Source organism: Nicotiana tomentosiformis, chromosome 7 (assembly GCF_000390325.3).
Source record: "Nicotiana tomentosiformis chromosome 7, ASM39032v3, whole genome shotgun sequence".
In the NCBI taxonomy this organism is placed as follows: Eukaryota; Viridiplantae; Streptophyta; class Magnoliopsida; order Solanales; family Solanaceae; genus Nicotiana; species Nicotiana tomentosiformis.
In genome coordinates this window covers 115,482,342-115,502,996 of record NC_090818.1, presented here as the reverse complement: position 1 = coordinate 115,502,996, position 20,655 = coordinate 115,482,342, and the positions used below count along the sequence as shown (strand labels likewise).

The following is a 20,655-nucleotide window of genomic DNA, read 5'->3' as shown; positions in this document are numbered from 1 at the left end:
AAGCAGTGTCTTTTTGTGCTTAAACAAAATAATGAGCTATTCAAAGTTATTTTTCAAGCATATTTTAAATATTATTAGAGGATATAGAGTATATAAATATTATTTTTATAGCATAAAGTTCATTGCCAAACGTACCTGTTGTACGTAAAACATCTTGGATAATTCTATTAAGTATCATTCTAAGGTAAAAGCATTCTTATAGAATACTTTCTACTACAACCACATTGATATATTATGGTTAGTTGTTATTAACTACCCCGAAGAAAATAACAACTCATGTATATTTCCCCGAAGGATGTAATGACTATGTGGTTGCCGTTTTGATATAAAATATTCTGATGTCAATAGCATTTCTACTTGAAGGAGATATTTGTCACAAAGTTGGTGGTACAAATATTGAAATTCTTGATTTCTCACATTTATAAATTTAGAAGTGTCTTTATATTGTTTATTTGGTTATGATTTTCTCTCATAATATTAGAAGTGTCTGAGCAATATTTGATAGTACAAAATATATCAAAAACTCCTGAAGAACTAACTGTTTGTCTAGAAGACATGTGATACCAGTAGTGTCTGAATAATATTAGATTGTGGACAATAAATGAAGGCTCTCGAAGAGCTTATATACAAATATGTCATTCATATTATATGATTATGGTCAAAATATATGTTGTAGTAAACCCGAAGTTTACTGATACAAATAGCTATCATATTGAGACTACAAATAATTGGAAGATTGAAAATCTTCATGTTTCCACAATCATATGGGGTAAAATAATATGAATGTGAGAAGTTACCCGCCTTATTCTTCAGTTTGTACTACATCATGTATCACAGTAAATCAAAAGTTTACTAATACAAAAGCAGTCACAGTAAACCAGAAGTTTTACTGAGGAAAAGTAGCTACTGTAAATCAGAAATTTACTGATACAAAAGTAGCCACAGTAAATCAGAAGTTTACTGATGCAAAAGTTTATGCCATAGTAAATCAGAAGTTTACTTAGAGATAGCACATGCTATGATAAACTTGAACTTTTTATTTGTCATTTTTAAATGAGCTATTTGAGAATTCAGATAAGCATATACTGATGAACTAGAAGATTCTTCAAGAATTCTCTTGTGTTGCTTGTTCTCATAATAAATTGATTATACCAGCTAAAGTTTGGACTAAAACCCCTGAATTCTGGAATATATAAAAGGTGAATATGAGCACATTCACCTATCGTGTGAACCACTTATACATGCATATATGAGATGGTTACATGTGTGTTTATTATCAACCCGCAGTTTGGCATTTAAAATTATTTTTCTCAATTAAGAGCATAATTTTCAGATTATGAAATCAAGATAGTTCATCTTGATGATGCTGGTTTATATACAAGCTAGTTTAGCATTGAATACATCCTATTAATGGCTAAACTGTTGATTATGAAAATAAAGTCTCATGTGTTGGTCTAAAATTTTCTAAATTGCATATAGTAGCACTTGTATGCATCAAACCAATAAAATATGATAAGTCTTTTCCTCACAATTGGTTTAGGATCAGAAACCAAATATTTTTACTATATAATAACTTTTGATGTGTGGTATATGATTAATTTCTCTACCACAATGCACAAAGATAGGTTTTCCAAAAAAGATTGGGGATATGTGTTAGTTTTTCTAACATTTGGGGGATGGAATAAACAGCTGGAAAATATGCTATATGAATCGAATTATCATTAATATGATCCTCACTTAGAAGATAATTCAAGTCAAATGCCAGAAGCATTTGTTGATCCAAAATTAAATATCATATTTCAGCTGCAAATGCACCTATTAAAATTAAAGTCCCTGAAAGATAAAGTTTACTACACGCATGAAGCGTAGTAAACCGATCGGTTCCAAAGGTAACAATCCTTGAAAAATGATAGGAGCAAATGATCAAAATGATCATAATGAGGGGAAAATGAGCTCTAGAAGAGCCCACGACATAAAATTTCATGAAACTCCAAAAAAAGTTCAGGTACCTGAAAATAAAGAAAGTGATGAGATATCAACAAGTTATGTCGTTTAAGAACCGATACAAAATGATCGTCGACGATATATTTGATACAATTGTTCATAATATTGTAAAAGATTATGAAGATCGGACCTGTAGTCCAGACACCTGAAGATGTCATGCCGTCTAAAAGCAAATCATAACCTATTTGACTCACTTGATTAAGTCTATATGAAGATCTCTGAAGGTTAAAATACCTGAAGCATATAGTTCAAAGTATCGTGAAATGTACTCAATCAGATTACAAAAATTTTTGTACGGTTTAAATAAATCTGGGCGCATGTGATATAATCGCCTTAGTGCATATTTGCTGAAAGAAGGTTACATAAATGATATTATTTGTCCATGTATTTTTATAAAGAAAGTGACATCAGAATTTGTTATACTTGCTGTTTATGTTGACGACATAAATCTTGTTGGACCTGTAGAACAGCTCCAAAAGGCAATTGAATATCTTAAGAAAGAATTTGAGATGAAAGATCTTGAAAAAATAAAATTTTGTCTTGCTCTGCAAATTGAATATTTAGCAGACGAGATTTTTATTCATCAATCTGCCTAGATAGAAAGGGTCTTTAAACTCTTTTACATGGACAAAGCGCACTGATTAATACACCAATGGGTGTTCTATCACTTGAAGTAAATAAGGATCCGTTCCGACCTCCAGAAGAGGATGAGAAACTCCTTGGTCCTGAAATACTCTATCTCAGTGCAATTAGTGTACTTATGTATCTTGTTAATGCTAACAAAGATGGTGCAGATCGTATTGGTTATACAGATGTAAGTTATTTATCTGATCCCCATAAAGCTTGATCTCAAACCAGGTATGTATTTACATGTAGATGTATTGTCATATCATGGTGCTCCACAAAGTAATCTATTGTTGCTACTTCTTCAAATCATGCTGAGATAATAGTTATTCATGAAGCAAGTAGGGAATGCGTATGGTTGAGATCAGTGATTCGTTTTATTCGAGAAAAATATGGGTTAGAATGTGATAAAAAAATCATAATATTATACGAAGCCAATTAAATGAAGGATTCATAAAAGGAGATATAATGAAACACTTTTTAACAAAGTTATTCTTCACATATGATCTCTAGAAGAATGGTAATATCGATGTACAGCAAATCCGTTCAAGACAATCTAACAGATTTATTCATTAAATCTTTTCAACCTTCAACTTTTGAGATGATAGTATACAAGATTGGAATGCAAAGACTCAAATATTTGAAACAAAGTTTTCATCAGGGGGAGTAAAATATGCGTTGTACTCTTTTTTCCTTACTAAATTTTTTTCCACAGGGTTTTTCTTATAAGGTTTTTAATGAGGCATCTAGAAATGTGTATTACTAGATATGTGTACTCTTTTTCGTTCATTAGAATTTTTTTCCCACGGGGTTTTTCCTATTAAGGTTTTAATTAGACACACATTATCTTTTAATGAACATCCAAGGGGGAGTGTTATAAATATATTATATTATGGATGTTCATTTAGTATTCCCTTATAAATAAGCTTCCTCATGAAGTTTATCCATATGAGACTCCGCCTTAAATATGTTTATCTATTTAGTACTCTATTGGAAATAAGCATAAGCTTATCCTTTCGGTACTCCGTTATGAATAAATATTACCCCCGATAAAAGATTATCTATATCTAGTACAATAGAAGTTTATCTATATCTAGTACAATAATAGTTTACACAACAGCTTGCAGTAACAGCTTACAAGCAGCTTACACAACAACTTCCTTTATTCTATAAACTAGTGTATTTGCCCGGTTATCAAAAAATAAAAAAAATCATAAAAGAGTAATGTTATAATTTTTTTATAAGCAAATAATGTTTACTAATCAACCATTTTTACATGATTTTATCATCTTTTCTCTTTTCATGATATGATTCTCTTAAAATACTATATAAAAATTTTTACAGTAAAATATTTTCATGATTTTGTTTAGATATTATATATATAAAACGATTAACGGGACAAATTGTGAATACCCTTGGTTTTGAAACAATTCATTTAGATAAATACATGTTACTTGAATTAGGAAAACACAATTTTTTAAAGAAAGAACTAATGAAAAAAGAGAAAAAATGATAAGACAAAAATCTGGGAATATGAATCTATGATATCGTTTGCATTCTTTTCTTTCTCTAAGACTTCTTTTCCTTAATTTTTTTTATTTTTTACGAAGTAGTAATTGTTCATATATATGTTTCATAAAGTAGACAATTTTTCAATTCTCTCAAATAAAAATTAATCAAAGAAGTAAAAAAGAGAAGGATAGAAAAAAGAAATAATTAAAAAAAAAAATTGAAGAAAAAAAAGAATCAACTAAATGTATTTCTCTTACTTGAGTACTTATTCATCCATCCCTTCTTCCTTTTTAAAACTTTAATACATGAAGTTTCTTTTCCTTTCTTTCTTCTTTTTCTTCACCATCAGTCATAATCAAAGCAATAAAAACCTCTTCAATGACAAAGGCAAACACTTCAAGTAGCCCTTGACAAAAAGATAACCCAAACATTGTAGGCAGAATAAAGTTGTTGCAAGAATAAGTCACTCTATTGGCTTGGTAAAGTTCCTTTCTACTCCACCTCTCACAATATCATATTTACTAATTATCGGGTTTGCGTCGTTTATTGATGTTGGATGACAATGTCGCATATTTTCAATATTTGCCATAAAGTAGGATATCAAAAAGTTAAGTAACCAAAAATCATCAAATTAAAGATATATTTATTTGTCAAAAAACATTAAATTAATAAAATGATACAATTTGTCGATGTATTATTACCTCTGACGTTATTACAGTGCCATAAACTGCTCATTAGGAAGTACTGATAAGAATAGGGAAGAAAAACATGTGAAATATAGAATGACTCATAAGAGAGTCTTACATTTTGATTTATAAAGAAAAAGGACTCAAAATAGATGTAGTAGCCTCGTTAGTTTTCTTTTTTTCTGCTAAGCAAGCGCCTTCTCTTCTTCAGCTGTTGCCTTATCTTCTCTCAATTCTTCAGATGTAGATTTTTCTCAAGAAGTGTAGTAAGTGCTTTTGACTTTTAGATGCAATCAACTCAACATAATAATGAACAAACTATCGGATAAAAAATAAATTGTGAAAGTTAAAACTTAAGCTTGGAATATAGATAGAGAGGCACTTGTGCAACTTTAATGACCCATTTTAATATCAATTCAATCGTTCTAACCGTTAGTTTAATTGTTGGAACAAAGAAAATAAGACATTTAAACTTAATAAAAAATTAGAGGAAAAGCCCCAAAAAAGATAACACCTCACTTTTTTATTGCTCTCTTATTTATATATATATATATATATAGAGAGAGAAGATTTCAATTGAATAATATACCAATCTCTGTTCTTGTCTTCAGTTTATTTATTTTAGTCTTTATTTTATAACAATATTTTGTCTTTTAACATTATTGCAGAGCATAGGGATAATGCTATATTTGTTTCTAAATACTCTTTATTTAGCTTGAAGCAACTAAAAATCGTCAATACTAATTGAAATTCTTATAAATAGAGCTTATGGACACATTAGCCATCGTAAAATGAAACTATCAATTTTATATGCATCTATGCAGCAAAAGGAATAGAAGTTTCAAGTCAAACTCACACATGCAATATTCGAAAACCATCCAACAAAAACAAACTACTCCATAAAAATCCTTAACTTCGTACCTTTTAAATTTATACTCCAGCTAAAAAGTAAACTCAAAATGTGGGCAGGGAAAATCCAGGAATGTAGCCTGTAATTTTCCACCCACTTCATCCCTTTCGTGTCTTGGACCTCCAAAGTAGAACAAAAGAGCAGACTAAACCAAGAAGTAAACAAAATACTTTCTAACATGAATTCATAAAAGGAAAGTCTCTTCACTGAGATACTCCAAGCCACTTTGAGAAGTTGTCGAACTCTGCATAGTCCGAATCTGAGATCATTGTCTTGTACCATGAATGGCTTGCAGACCTGATAGAGGATGCCTCCTCCTGCAATGGAAAAATGGAATTTTGAAAAACAGTGCAAGACACATGCATGACGCAGCTCACAAATTTTATGAACAGCTTAACAAATGTTCTGTTGAGACGAAATAAAATGGACTATATTCAAATGAATTTGTCAATTAAAGTAAGGGGCACCTCCTCTCTTATATTAAACTAACAAGATAAAGACTTTTCCAATGAAATAGGAGACTTTCATCTATGATCGCAAAATAAACAAGTAGATAGTCTTAAAGCCATGTCCTTGATCTTATCACTCTGCTTATTTTACGGAAATGTAAATAAGATATCAGGAACTTTTAAAATGAAATACAGGACCCTTTCATCTACAACTTCAAAATAAAATGGTAGACATATAGTCTTAAACCCACGTCCTTCCTACCAAAATATCCCTTTCTTATCACAAACAGCAAACAACCATCTACACACTGAACCAAGCTCAAAAAGAAATATTACAAAGATCTAGTTCCCTAACACTTCAGACCTCAAACTTTTCCTACACTTACCAGTTGATCTTTAGCCAAAAGAGTACACTTATCACTTCTACAGCAGTGAGTAAACATCTGCTTTATTTTCAACAGCAGTGCTAAAAGTAGTTGCTTCAGAGTAAACTCAACAAGACCAAGAATATAAACATCAATCGAACAATCAAATCTGTAATAAGGTATAGCGGGTGCAATATTAAAGGTTTATTTGCTACAACTGTGCATTGGTAACAAAAGGTATGCACCAAAAAGACTCGTGCAGTACTAGTAGATTCAGAAAATGTAATCACAAGTAGTAAACAGCAAAACAGCAGAATTAGAGTTATACCAAAGCAGAAACCAAGTTCACCTAATTTTTCATATTATTTAGGGAACTCATCTAGAATTTACTTCAATCAAGATTCAATGAGCAAATATCTGTCATCAAAATCTTTAATCATCAATTCATCATACACCACTAAACTATTACTCCATCAATTCACCAAATTATTCAACCGCCATTTTGTTTAACATGACTCTATGAGCAAATATTTGAATTGACTTTCTTTTACCATTACTGAAACTATACTTAACCTTCAAAAAGAAACTACACTAAACTTGGTACCATGATTCTTCTATGAGCAAATATTCCCAAAAAAATCGTCAATCACCACTGAAATATAAGCATTTGCAAGATATAAGACTACCCCAAAATTCAAAAGATTATACCTTTGTAATTTGATGCCTCTTCTTCTCGAGCTTCTCCTTCTTGGCCTTAACCCGTTGGACCTCAGCCAAAAGTGACATCCTCCTGGCAGTCTTAGCATAAGGATTGAGTTTCAGTAACACATTCAGGTTCTTCAGTGGGTTCTTCTTCAAGGTAGCCCTCTTATTAGCATCCTTCTTAATGGGTCTCACAACAGACTGGACCTCATCCGAGTTAATAATCCTAGCCAAATCAGCATTCACCATTTTGGGCCTTGGCAATAAATACCCCTTCTTTTTCTCTGAAGGCTTATCGAACGATCCATAAATCGAATCTAATTTCTCATAAGCCGATTTAGTCCAGATAACAAACCTTCCTAAGTGACCACCTGGAGCGAGCTTGAGTAAGTTCAACCGATCCACATGGCAAATTTCGATACCGGGAATGTTCCTAAACGCCTTCACGAGCTTAGCACCTTCGGTTCCGTACACAATAAGCGGGCCCTTGCGGGAAATGTAGCGACGGTTACGCATTTTTCCCTTTCCTGGACGAATAGCGTGACTGTCCTTAGCCTTTTCAGCATCTGGATAAGCGCCGACTTGCTTCAACGCCTTGATAGCGTTGTTAGTCTTTTCAATCCCTTCGATCGAATCAGAAACAACGAGAGGAAGCTCGGGGACGGTCTCGATACGATGACCACGTGCAAGGACAAGGGATGGAACTGAAGAAGCGGCGATAGCTGAAGCAACGGCATATCGTTTTTGGTTCACGGGGATCTTACGGTGCCATCGGCGCCAGATCTTCGTCGGAGCAAACATTCGACCACCACGACACATGTTACCGAAAGCAGCTTGACCGGCGCGGTGGGTACCACCACCGGGAACACGGGGAATACGTGACACAGCACGTCCGGTACCCCATGACTCGGCTGAGGTCTGGTGGCCGGCTTTTTTTGATACGGCATAAGGTTGACGGGCGTTTTTGGAAATGTTCGAGTGGACATAGGTGACAACGTCGGGACGGATCGGTGCTTTCATGACGGCGGGGAGAGGGACGGCGCCGTCAGTAGCCATGTCATTTTCTAGGGCTTGCACGGTGGTGGTGGGGATGGCTGCAGCGGTAGCCATTGGAGGAGAAGCTGCTACTGCTAGGGTTTTTGGGTAGAAGAGTAGAGTGAAAACTAGGGTTTCGTTCTGAAATGTGAATATATAGCATGGGTCGAGCCTGAATGATGTGTATTCTAAGCCTAAAGATTTGTTGGGCTTAAGCACATAATTCCCTTTAAAACTTAACACATTTGTCCAGTCGGCCAAAAAGTAATTACAGTCGCTAGCCAAATATAAAAAATATCACATTGATTATATATTAATATACAAAAATATATACTTATAATGGCTATTATTTTGAGGGACGGCTATATTGTGCCATAATCCCTTAAATTTTCAACGACCTTCAAGTCTAGAAAATGTCGTTAGAGAAATAAAATTTATTATAAAGGAAAAGGCAATGAGATTTTGCTTTTAGCTTATAGTAGAGAGGTACTTTTCACTCATTGGGTATAAATTACCAGATTGTAAAAATGTAACCTCGTCAAATAGTTTACGGAATAAGGGAACTGGTCCAGAACTTCTTATGTCTTTATTCACCAGCATAAAATTTTAGTAGAAATGACACCAAAAGATACTCTTTAGGAATTAGCCAATGTCCTCAATTTTAGTTTTTCAATTCAATTTTTTGGGATACAAATATCCTGAATTATGTTGAAGTTAATTTTTTTAGTTCAAATTTTAGGACAAAATAAATATTGACTAATCCCTAAATAACACCCTAAAAATAATTGTTTAAGCTCTTGGCCTAAGATTTTCCCATAAACCATAGTTTTATGGTATTCCTAATCCATCATACCAGAACAAAATTAATTAGACAATTAGTTTTATGGGCGATATGACAATAATTATACTTGGTTCCAAGCAATTAGAGTTTGCTAGATAAATTATTATTGTCCATGTTGCTCCATTTAAGCCTAGTGTAATACCAATATTATAGTAAAATTTTAGTTTCTTTAGTACTAAAAGTTTTTTTATATTCTCTACTATATATACTAACATGACTAATATTTAGTACAACTAATTCGCATTGCCTATAGGATAACATCTAAAATAACATGATTAGTTTAATTAAAATATCAAATATGCTTAGTTAAATAACACAAGGACTAAAACCTTAATATAACAATGATTACATGACCGAAATCGCTAATTTCTCTACTATAGATTATTTTACTTGCTTTACTTTACACGACATTATTACTATTTGAAATAACTTTTTTTTAGTAAATATATTAAATTATAAAATTTATAATTTCTTGTAACTTTTATACACTTAGTTCCTAATTATTTAAATCTTATTTTAAAAGTATTATTAAAAATTAATTAACGTACAACAACATATAACTCAACATATAACTCTTCTTATGATATGATAATTCAAAAAGTAAAATGAGAACTTACTATACACAGTCAAATTTAATGATGGTATGAAATATTATTTTCATTATACGGATCGTGTCGGAAATCAAGTTATATTAATTATTCCGAAATTAGTTATTTTATCATTTCATAAAAATAAAAATAACATGAAATTAGTTAACATGAGGTCATTTCATCTCAACTCTAACTAAACTTGTAATAAACCCATCATAAATTTAATTTCGGAATCAAACGAGTTCATGTTGTTAGCTGAGCAGGTGAGAAGTCCAAATATTTGAGATTTGACCCTCTCTCTATATGCACCACGTATATTTTCTTGCTTACAGTCCCAGTAATAAGAGAAAAAACTTGTGGTAGTGGTTGTGGTTATAGACAAATTCTTGATCAAAGCAGCAAATATACCAATGGATATTCGACTATCGTACAGAAACATTTCTTCTCACGGTTTATGGTCTTGTCGTCCAAGAACCCAAAAGGGTCTCAAACCTTGCTGTTCAGGAAAAGACTCTCAGCAAAATGGTGATTCCAACAACAATAAAAACCCAGGTTTGGAATTGCGCTTTTGAGTTATGTATCTTTAATTTGACCATTTATTGATATATGGTCGCGGGTCCGGGAAAGGGCGGGACGTGAACACCTTGTCACATGGCACCAACTTTACCAGTTACGCCATGAGTACCCTTCAATTTATTGATATATGGCTTGACCCTTTTTCTTGATGATGTTGAAATTGTCACCAAACTATGGTACCTTAGTTGCATATCATTACCTTTCGACCATTCACTTATATCTGGCCCGACCCTTTTCTTATTACAGTTAAAATTGTTGCACAATTATAGTTTTTTAGTTGCAATTCAGTAGAAGGGGAGCTTTGGAGCAACAGTAAAGTTGTCTCGGTGTGACCTATAGGTCATGGTTTCGAGCCGTGGAAGCAACCACTAATGTAGGGTATGCTGTCTACATCATACCCCTTGTGTTGCAGCCCTTTCCCCGACCACCTTGTGCAGCGGGCTGCCCTTTTTGTTTTCTTCAGTAGCTTTCGATCCTTTTCTTGCTATGGTTGAAAGTGTTGCCAAATCATTTTCCTTTAGTTGTTGTAGTAATGAACTGAAAAACTAAATTTATAAGCAACTAATGGTGGCGATGCACTGCTAGTTAGCTTATCTATGGTTTAAGATACACTTAAAAGATGAAAGCTTAACCATCCACTACATGGATTCAGAGGCGGAGCCAAGATTTCAACCTTATGGGTTCTTAATTTTAGAACGACCACTTCTAGTGTTAGTAACTGGGTTCTAAATTTAATATTTGTACATATTTAATGCATTCTAAACACCAAAGACATTGATTAAGCAAAAGTAGGGTTCGACCGAACCCGTAGTTCGGCTTGTGCCTCCGCCCCTGCATGGATTATAGTGCAAGTTTTGCAGGGCATGATTAATAGAGGCGAATCCGAAATGGGCTCATCATATGCTGGATCCGCCTCTGATTATGCAGGAAGGAGTATTTGCCAATTTGTATATAGGGGAAGTGTGTAATATTAGAATTACTATCTTTTGCATAATTGGAATGTAGGATAAGCGGCTCGACCCTTTTCTTGCTGTGACGGAAACTGTTGCGAGATCATTGTCTTGTAATTGCTGTAGTAAAGAATTGAAAAGCTAAATTGAGCCTTTAGTCTAAGCAACGAATGGTGGTGATGAACTGCAAGTTAGCTTATCTAGTGCTTAGGATGCATTAAAATATGCAAGAATTACCATTAATTACATGTTATTATAGTGCAAGTCTTGCAGGTCATATATATAGAGGTAAATCCAATATTTAAAGTTATTTAGTGGGTGCACCGCGTTATCTCACAGACAATAGGTTCATGATATGCTGGATCCGCCTCTGATTAGGAAGGAGAGTTTGTAATTTTGTGCTATAGGGGAAGTGTGTAATACTAGAATTACTATCTGCTACATAATTAGAATGCAGGATAAGGCTGTTGTGGTCGTAACGATTTAACCACTGGCTAATTTTAAAAGAGAAATATTTGCTTTTTACAAGCACTAGGTGTAAATTTATTTAGGGAGATCTTTACTGGTTTAGGGACCCAAAAAAGAACAAGAAAGAAAAAGGAGTAGGTGCCAATTTTGTTTAGGTACTTCTTCGAAAACTACTTGGCATTGTGTTGAATAAATCTATTTCTGACTTCTACTCTTGTGAATTAGCTTTGAAAGAGTTTCAGACCCCATCTTCTAAGACGGGATTGAAGTCATGTTCCCATTATCAGGCAACATATATATGGGAGAGATAGCAACAATTTTGTTTAGGGAGCGCTTTACTGGTTTTAGAGACCCCCAAAAAGGGGGGGGGGGGAGGGGGGAAGAAAAAATAAGAAGAAACAAGTATTAGGTACTTCCTGAAAAACTACTTGGCATTCTGTTGAATCTACCTCAACTTTTTACACCTGTAAATTAGACGGGGAAGAGGAGCAGACACCATTTTTTGCGACAGGTTGAACTGTTGAAGTCATGTTACCATTATCAAGCAACATGTACATGGGATAGCCACGTCACCTAGGAAGAGTCAGCTTCTTAATCCATTATTGCTTTTGCTTTTCTAGCATCCCTCATTCCTTGAGGATGACTGTTTGAGGATCGAGAAAGGAAAGAAGAAATAGACAGCTCTGCGATAGAGCTGCGTATGATGGAAGTTTGGTGGTTTTAGGGATGCTAAGGCATTATAGTTAGAAGTAGTATGCTTAGGCTTCAAAGCAAGTTCTCCTATGTTGAGAATGATAAAGAAATTAGACCTGAAACTTGATTTAGGAGGTAGCAATTAGAGAAACAGGAGGATTAAGGGAATAAGAAAGAAGAAGAAATATCTCCACGAACTTCATCAAGAAATTATTGGAAGCTCAAGCAACTGCTTCATGTATACTGAAGCTTAGAAATACCAACCTTACATAACTAACTGTCTTATATTCTTGCAATGTGTCTTTACACGAGCGGCAGTCCAAGTTGTAATTTCCACTTATTATAGCTCTTCCGTTCCACGTCCTCCAAGCAAGGTGGTGGTGAGTTCCTATCCACCTCCTCAAATATATAGAAGTGACATTGCTTGACATGTTTTCTACCTACTATCATTTGGTGAGATAACTATTACTAACAAACTTCACCGTTGCATACTCACAAATTATGGATCAGTTGAATAGACTACTTGAGCACCTCAATTAACAGCTTCACTCCCTGTGTAAGAACAGCTGCAAGCTGAAATTGTACAAGTGCTCAAGTACATTCTAAGGGGTTGGATTAAAGGCTTCTGTGGTATAATGTTTTGAGACCAGTAACCTCAAAATGCCAAAAAAGGAGGTCGACTTCCTTATTTTGCTTGAGTCTGAATGTTGGCTCATAAAAGAAAATGTGAAGACAGCAAGTCTTTTCAATTGAATAATTCAACCCCTTTGATAAACTATTCAACGTTATCAGATTCAAGATCATACTTTATATCATGTTGATTCAGATGAATACTTTGCAGCAAGCCCACAGTTTGCTAGTTATTGCCCTCTCTCCTAAAGAAAAATTATCATCTGAAAAAGGCACTAATTTATGTCTATGGCATGCCAGCACAATTCTCAGCAATACTGCCAACTTAGATATTGAGCTTCAAGTCCACTTATGGAGACAGGAAACCAAAACACCCGAACTCTTACAGTTATGATAAGTTCGTATAACGTGTTCTCCATCGGATCCAAAGCTCTTGATGCATGGTGGTCCTGTCCAGTCTATCACCTCAATTAGCATTTATTCTGATGAATCATATCAGTATTATTGATTATCAGGGGACAAATCTCTTTTCCAATGGATCGTTTTTTAACACATTCCCAAAAGTGTGAATTGCTTTTAAGACACCATGGGAGTAACTGCTTGAGTTTGTTCAGATTGATAATACTCCATTGAAGTCACTGCTTATCTTTCGTCAGATTGATGAATGAAGTAAACCTCCTATGTTCTCACAAAAATGCCTTCTATAATCGTGAAATTTCTCTGACAATGGTTTTCAAAGGGCTGGAGTATTCAACGTAAATAGGTATGACCTCGGCATAGAGCTAGCCTCTAGATTTTAGAATTACCCATTACAATAATTGCCTCTAAATCTGTAGTAAGAAACACTGATTAACAATTTGGTGTTTGCTAAAGGGATAACATTATCAGGGATAGGTAAGGTGGCAATGGACTAAAAAGAGTGTTTCTTTCCTAATAATTCCTATAAACACGATCCATTTGCATAGTTTTTTTTCCAGTAACATGTATACATGTCATGCATCAATGTCTGTGACAATATCAACTTTGGCACCGTTTTTTTATAAGGTAAGTAACCTCCCTAATGTTAAAGCACCAAGTGGGTGCTCAAACAACTGTACAAAGCTCTGAATACTGCCTGTTATATTTGCATAGAATCCAGCAGCTCCAGAATACAATCAAAATCATATACATCTTTCATAAAATACCATGATTTAAGCGAGTCTAAGCATCCATATTTTAAGCAATATCTGCTTTTTTCCACCATAACTTATGTGGTTCTTATCAGCCTGGCACCATTATACTGCTGGCTAGATATTTCTAGAACTTTGGTCTATTAAGTTCGTATCTGTCCATAGTTTCAAAACTACTCTAAAAGTTCCAAATTGGAAAAATATATATTATGTCTTCACTATTCTGTTGATGCATCCTCTGTTTTGGGTATCCTCATTGCCTATTTTAATCTGATTACTAGTAACGATTTAAGGATGTCCTGATCAATCGTAGACATGAGTTCAGGGTACCTCAGAATCTTTCTTTAGTAGGCATATTTAATAACTTCTTGGTGGCTTAATATTAGCTAAACATGCATACTGACTAACCCGTTGACACAGTCATCTACTATGTTGCTGCCTATCATATATTTTCTATATAAAGATGTTAGTAAGACAAGGCACTTATATGTCGATTAGCCGTAGTAAAACTCAGTATTAGCTCATGAAACATTAGCCCTAAATGTCGGAGGCACGTAAACTTGAAAGAGTTTGAGAGGTTCTCTTACTGCTGAAGAGATTCTGGGTGAGGAGACTCTAGCAAAAGCCTGTAGAGATGCACACATACACACACATCAGCCCAAAGCAGTAGATTGAGATACCAGTCTTTCCTTCTCATAGCGAGACGTATGATTCCCAGTTTTACTTGTTTTGAACAGTTCTCACTGCAGTTTGGCTTTTGTGCCAAATCTGGCTGGAGCTCCGCCGATTTTTGAATGAGTTGGTTCAACTGATTAGCTGGTCCAGATAAGAAGACACTAAGCAGCAGTAGCACGAGAGCTGGATCGAAAGAGCTCGTGTGATGGAAAAAAGAACCAAAATTGCAATTAGAGTGTGTTATCGGGAGAAAACAGCACACATAAATAATATTCGTGGTAAAGAGAAGCGGGTTCTTTCTTTGAGCGTATAGTGGTCTTTTGAGTAGTTTACTCAAGACTACCAAGTTTAATATTCGTAACTATAGTGATATTGTGTTGCTCATTCCAAGCCACGGTTCTTCCTTTATTGAGAAGGCTTTTGCATGTTAAAAGTTCTGGTATCCTTGTTTCCCTTTTTTATTCGTGTTAATTTCCGTATCTTGGTGTCCGTCGTTATTCCTTCTGTTTACCTTGAATGTTATTTTTTTGTGTGCAATTTATCCAATAAATGATGCTCAAAATCATTTAAATCTGACTGCATAGAGAGGGAAGGAGGGAGAGAGGGAGGGAGAGAGCTCTCTCCCCATTTAGTTGCCCCTGATTCTGACTATCTTTTATATTTTGGCAAAAGTATACTATAGTTAGGTTTATGCACTTCAGAATTATTCAGAATTATATAGGGTGGAGGTATTTTCCCGACATCCATCTGCACCTTTGGTTGGGCATTAAGTACTTGCTTCATAACACGATATGAGTGAGCAGAATGCCAGAACAAGATAAAGAGAATAATATCTTTCGGATATTCATTTGCAAGGTCCAGTGTACTTCAAATATGGCCTTCTGCATCTATTAGTTTTTTTTAATCATAATAGCAGCTCCTGTACTCCATAAGTTATAAAAACTGTTTGTTAAGTAATGTTACACAGTTGAACTTAGGATACCTTGTGTTCTTAAGAATTTAGGTCATGAATCTTACCTTTTTCTTTTCCGATATGTACTCGGATCACTAGCAATGAATACTCAACTGGTCAGCCAACATAGAAAACTCTTGCTCTTTGTTTTTACTTTTCTTTTAGTGATGTTCATCGTTGTTTTGCAAACCTTACCAGAGCAATCTCGTAGGAAATTATTCTTTCCATTTGTGAACTTAGATCTTAGTAAATGGTTACTTGGACACATTTGGTAATTCTTTTAGCAGAAAGTTATGACAGGAAATTAATTTTCTTTTGTAGGTGATAAGTTCTCAACTGATTGGGACAAGGCCTGGTCAAGCTTCAGGAAGCAAAGCAAAAAGAACTTCTTCTCGCAATTCTCTCCAAACAAGTACGTAACATGGAATCCTAAGCGTTCCGAATATCCTCTGTCCGAAGAAGTTGACCCTATTAAAAGAGCAGAGAAGTCAAACCTTATGCTATGGACAAGTCCACAGTTCACTCTTGTTGGAGCAATTATTATAGTTACATTTCTTTTGGTCTATTCCATTCTTGCTATAACAAAATGAGCTTTCAGAATGTGTCTGTTCATGCCCTCTTGTAAAGATTGCTCATTGTTAAAGTTTAGACCAATGCAGATCTACATCTGTAGATGAAAAGATTGAAATGTATTTTAGTCTAATCCTTTCTAATTGTATAAAGTATGTAAAGTTGTATCATGAAGAAAATGTTAGTCTGCCTGTTATACCAAAGGGCAGCCCGACGCATGACACATCCCGCTTTCACTCAGGGTCCGGGGAAGGGCTGCACAATAAGGGATGTGATGTAGGCAGTCTATCCTGATACAAACATTAGTGGTTGATTTGCTCAAGTGATCTATAGATCACACGGAGATAACTTTACCCTTGCCTCAAGGCTGTGAATAATATCTGGTTTAACAGGAACACATGCTGGTTGCTAAAAGAGAAAAATATATAGGAATACCTGCCGCCAAATTCTTTGTTTACTTTTCCTAGCTAGTATACATAGATTAAACTTTGATTATATACGATTATATGCATATTATACATGGATTATACTCCCGAGGCCTTCTAAGCATTCAAAATCTCACTCTTAGACAGAATGTCATATATGTAAACATATTAACATTAGTGTTTCTGATTTATTTGATTGGTATTATTAAATTGTTACTCATTATCATAGATTCTGGTCTTCCTCTCTTGCTTCCTTGATGTTGTTTGCTGAAAAGAACTTTCCACCCTTCTCTACCTCTAAATTTTGGAAATTGTGTTTCAGGTCCTTTTTCAAACGCGGGAATCCCAAAACAGCAGGATTAGTTGATCCTCGTGATAATAAAATAAATAAATAGGTTGAGATGTTTAAGATCATTTACGTCACAAGGAGGTCCACATCATCTTTCATTCGAGAACTGGGAAAGAAAAATCAAAGGATACTTTGAGTTATACGCAAACATTTATTTTATTTTAACAAGGAACTTATCTACTCCATCCGACTAGTTTCGAGTCTAATCTTGAGCTATTTGACTATCGTAACACCCTCTTTTAACAAATGATTTGATTCAAGCTACTCCACCACTAAAACAATATCAACCCTGGCCCTTTGGTTGGTGCAATAAGGCAATAGTGGTAGCACTGTAGAGATTTTAATCTGTCATTAATCTAAAAGAGAAACTTCCCATAATTACATAAAATTAGATGCATGAAATGTACCTCTTTGTCAGCCTTGCCTTATTAGGTACTTTAAGATGTCCTTTACAATCTTGTACTACTTTTTTCATATCCCATAGAAGAATAGAAGACAGTAATTTGGCATGTCTGCTTCTCACCTCAAGCAGAGCTTTCATTGTTCTCACAAAGGGAAACATATAGTTTTTTAATGGAAGACAAGGAATTTGGAAAATCATATTTTCCTCTTTGGACTAATTGACTTGTTTTAGTTCTATACACTAGTTGACGTAGATTAAATTTATCCAATTAGTTCACTTATAAGGTAAAAAATGTCAGTGCGGTGCACGAAGTATCCCGCATTCATGTATGGTTCAGGGAAGTGCCGCATCCCAAGAGGTGTGATGTAGGCAGTCTACCCTGATGCAAACATCAATAATTGATTCCACGACTCGAACTCGTAACCTATAAATCACTTATAATGTAATTACAATTAGGTCTGATAAGTGAGCTTATGGTTTTTCTACTCTAGGTTTAATAAAAGTATTTATCATTGTACTTTCTATCTTTATTTGTCTGTTTAACAGTTGCATTTAATTTCCCAGCATCTTGAAATTATTGAAGTCAAGAGGGTCAAGTTCAAAGTCCTCCCCGTGTGCATATGTCGTGTCAATTATTGATCTGAAAAAAAAAATCATCGTTTCTTTCGTTATAAATTAAGTTAATTTTATGCTATGGTTTATTTCTATATATATCTTCTGGTTCTAAAGCTGTGAAAATAAGCAGACCTCAAATTTAGAGAACAAGATATAGCTTTAAAATATATCTTTTCCTTGTTCAACCAATCATTCATACTAAACCTGAAAAAACATCATAGAAATCATTATTTTCCATGTTTTCAACCAACATTCTTCAGTTGTAACCTGGTGTAAAACTTTTACGACATTTGTTGATTCAGCCCATTTTAACCAGCCCAAGTTCATCTCAAACCGCTCATTTAGGATTTTATGGTCTCGGGCATTTTTCTATGAAATATCGATTCTATTAATCATTCCATTTCAGAATCAAGTCTCCCGAATAAGTAAGGCCCCGTGACTCCCCAAACCAGCTCCAGCTAGCCTTACCCGGCGGAACCGGCCAGGAATATTCAACATGGGCAGAGAAAGCATCTGAAGGGTTACTTCATCTTTGGTGATCACACACCGATCCGAGCAATCACTAGTCCTATCAAAACCTTGTTACACAAGAAAGTACTGAACTTTTTGTGTTAGCCTATATTGTGGCCTGAGATCTTCTCATTTGCTTGCACATTAGTTATCAACATTAATTTTACGAGATGAAGGACAGTTTGGTAAGAGTGCCCATTGGATCAGCTGCTGAACAAGAAAAGAAAAAGGAAGTACAACTTCCTCCAAAGAGAGGGCAAATTAAAGTTCAAATAGCTAAGTGTCTGGTGAAGTTTATACGGAGAATACGTCGTCGCTAAGATAATTTAAATCTTGTTTCTTCTGGTAGGCTTATATTAGTCTGTGTTTTATTACAGGTAGTTATTCGCTCGTCCCTTAAATCATCTCAATAGTACATTGTTGGTTATATGTCTGAGTTTAGTATTGTTGAAGTGTGATCATTTCATTTGAAAGTTTAAATTATCTTTTTTATAATTAATTATGCTCGTGTGGTAGCAGTAAGAAACAGAATGTTAAAACAAAAGGGAGGTTGTGCTTCATCACATCCCTCCATGTTAAAGAATGAACATGCCCATTCATATGACCAAAAAAAAACATGTTAGCTCTTCACAAAAATATACTCCTTCCCCTATTACTTATAATTAGTGCTGGCAAAATGGTTAAAAGAAAATAATTATTTACTCATATTATTCACTAAAAAATGGGTTGGATGATGAACTTTTTAAAAACATGTCACATATGAATAAGAACCATATTATCCATTTAGAAAAATAGATAACTAATGAGTTTAACTTTTACATTTGTAAAACTTCAAATTGGGGGTTCTCCCAAAAGTGATCATATTCAAAAAGTCATGGAACTTCATTCAAAAATTAAACTTGAATTTTTATAGAATCAAATTCTAAAATCATTTCTATTTTGATCATTTCTTAGATTCTGTCATAATTGTATCAAATCCATTTTCTATTTTAAAGCGAACATTTAGCTTATCATAAAACTTTTTCTTTTTACTTTAATTTAAGTTTAGCACATTAGTTTCATAATATGAATATTCATGTTATCCGCCGGTTAACCCGTTTATCCGTATTAAATATAAGTTGGTTCGGATAATTTATCCGATTTTGCATTATCCGTTTTCGACCCGATCTATATCCGACTCGACCCGCCCGTTTGTCACTCCTACTTATAACCTCTTATTTAACATCAGTTTACGTGCGGGTTTGATTTCTTTTATAAGTCAAATATATATACTCCCTTCGTTTCAATTTATTTCATTTTTAATCCGTACCAAAAAGAATGACCACTTTCTTTATTTGAAAATAATTTACCTTTATGCAATGATTTATAGCCACACAAAATATATGTGCCAAATTTTACATCACAAGTTCAAAAGTCTTCTCTTTTTTTTTTTTAAATTTTATATCTAATCAAATAAATTCATATAAATTGAAACGAAAAAAAAGTATAATAGAAATCAGAACATGTATATGCTCTAATACCATATTAAATAATATAACCAACTCATATAAGAGCAACTCATGTATAAGAGCAAGTAAGGACCTTTTTTAAGTCGAGTGAAATGACCAATTCGAGATAGCTTTTAGGGAATTTCAGCTTTCCATTTGACGACAAAATTATGAGAAAGAGAAAACAAGAATAGTGTATGTTATGTCTCCACTATGCTGGGACCACTATTTCAAAAGCTTATAATATGCCACTTGTAAATCATAACAACCAATAAAAACATAATAGTAAGATATTTCATTTTAAAATTTCATTGATTAAACTTGTGTCTGATATAAATGTTACTATTAATATTCTTCGATGGTATAAATAGTAGTGGCAAAATTCCTCAAAGAACAAACATTTCTTTGAATCTTTAATGGTTCTATTGTTAGACAAATACATATACACCCCAATCAACTTGACTC

General features: G+C 34.1%; 2 protein-coding genes across 2 annotated transcripts; one reads left to right on the top strand and one right to left on the bottom strand.

Annotated features, from left to right (window-relative positions):
- Positions 1 to 5,610: 5,610 nt before the first annotated feature.
- Positions 5,611 to 8,437, bottom strand: LOC104089237 (large ribosomal subunit protein uL4). The gene is made up of 2 exons (XM_009594085.4): positions 7,259 to 8,437; positions 5,611 to 6,053 (listed from the first exon to the last, which is right to left on the bottom strand). The coding sequence occupies exons 1-2, from the start codon at positions 8,360 to 8,362 to the stop codon at positions 5,940 to 5,942; spliced, it is 1,218 nt and encodes a 405-aa protein (XP_009592380.1). The 5' UTR covers positions 8,363 to 8,437; the 3' UTR covers positions 5,611 to 5,939.
- A 1,569-nt stretch (positions 8,438 to 10,006) lies between these two features.
- LOC104089239 (uncharacterized) lies at positions 10,007 to 16,580 on the top strand. Its single transcript, XM_009594086.4, has 2 exons — positions 10,007 to 10,270; positions 16,153 to 16,580. The coding sequence occupies exons 1-2, from the start codon at positions 10,129 to 10,131 to the stop codon at positions 16,419 to 16,421; spliced, it is 411 nt and encodes a 136-aa protein (XP_009592381.1). The 5' UTR covers positions 10,007 to 10,128; the 3' UTR covers positions 16,422 to 16,580.
- The last annotated feature ends 4,075 nt before the right edge of the window (positions 16,581 to 20,655 follow it).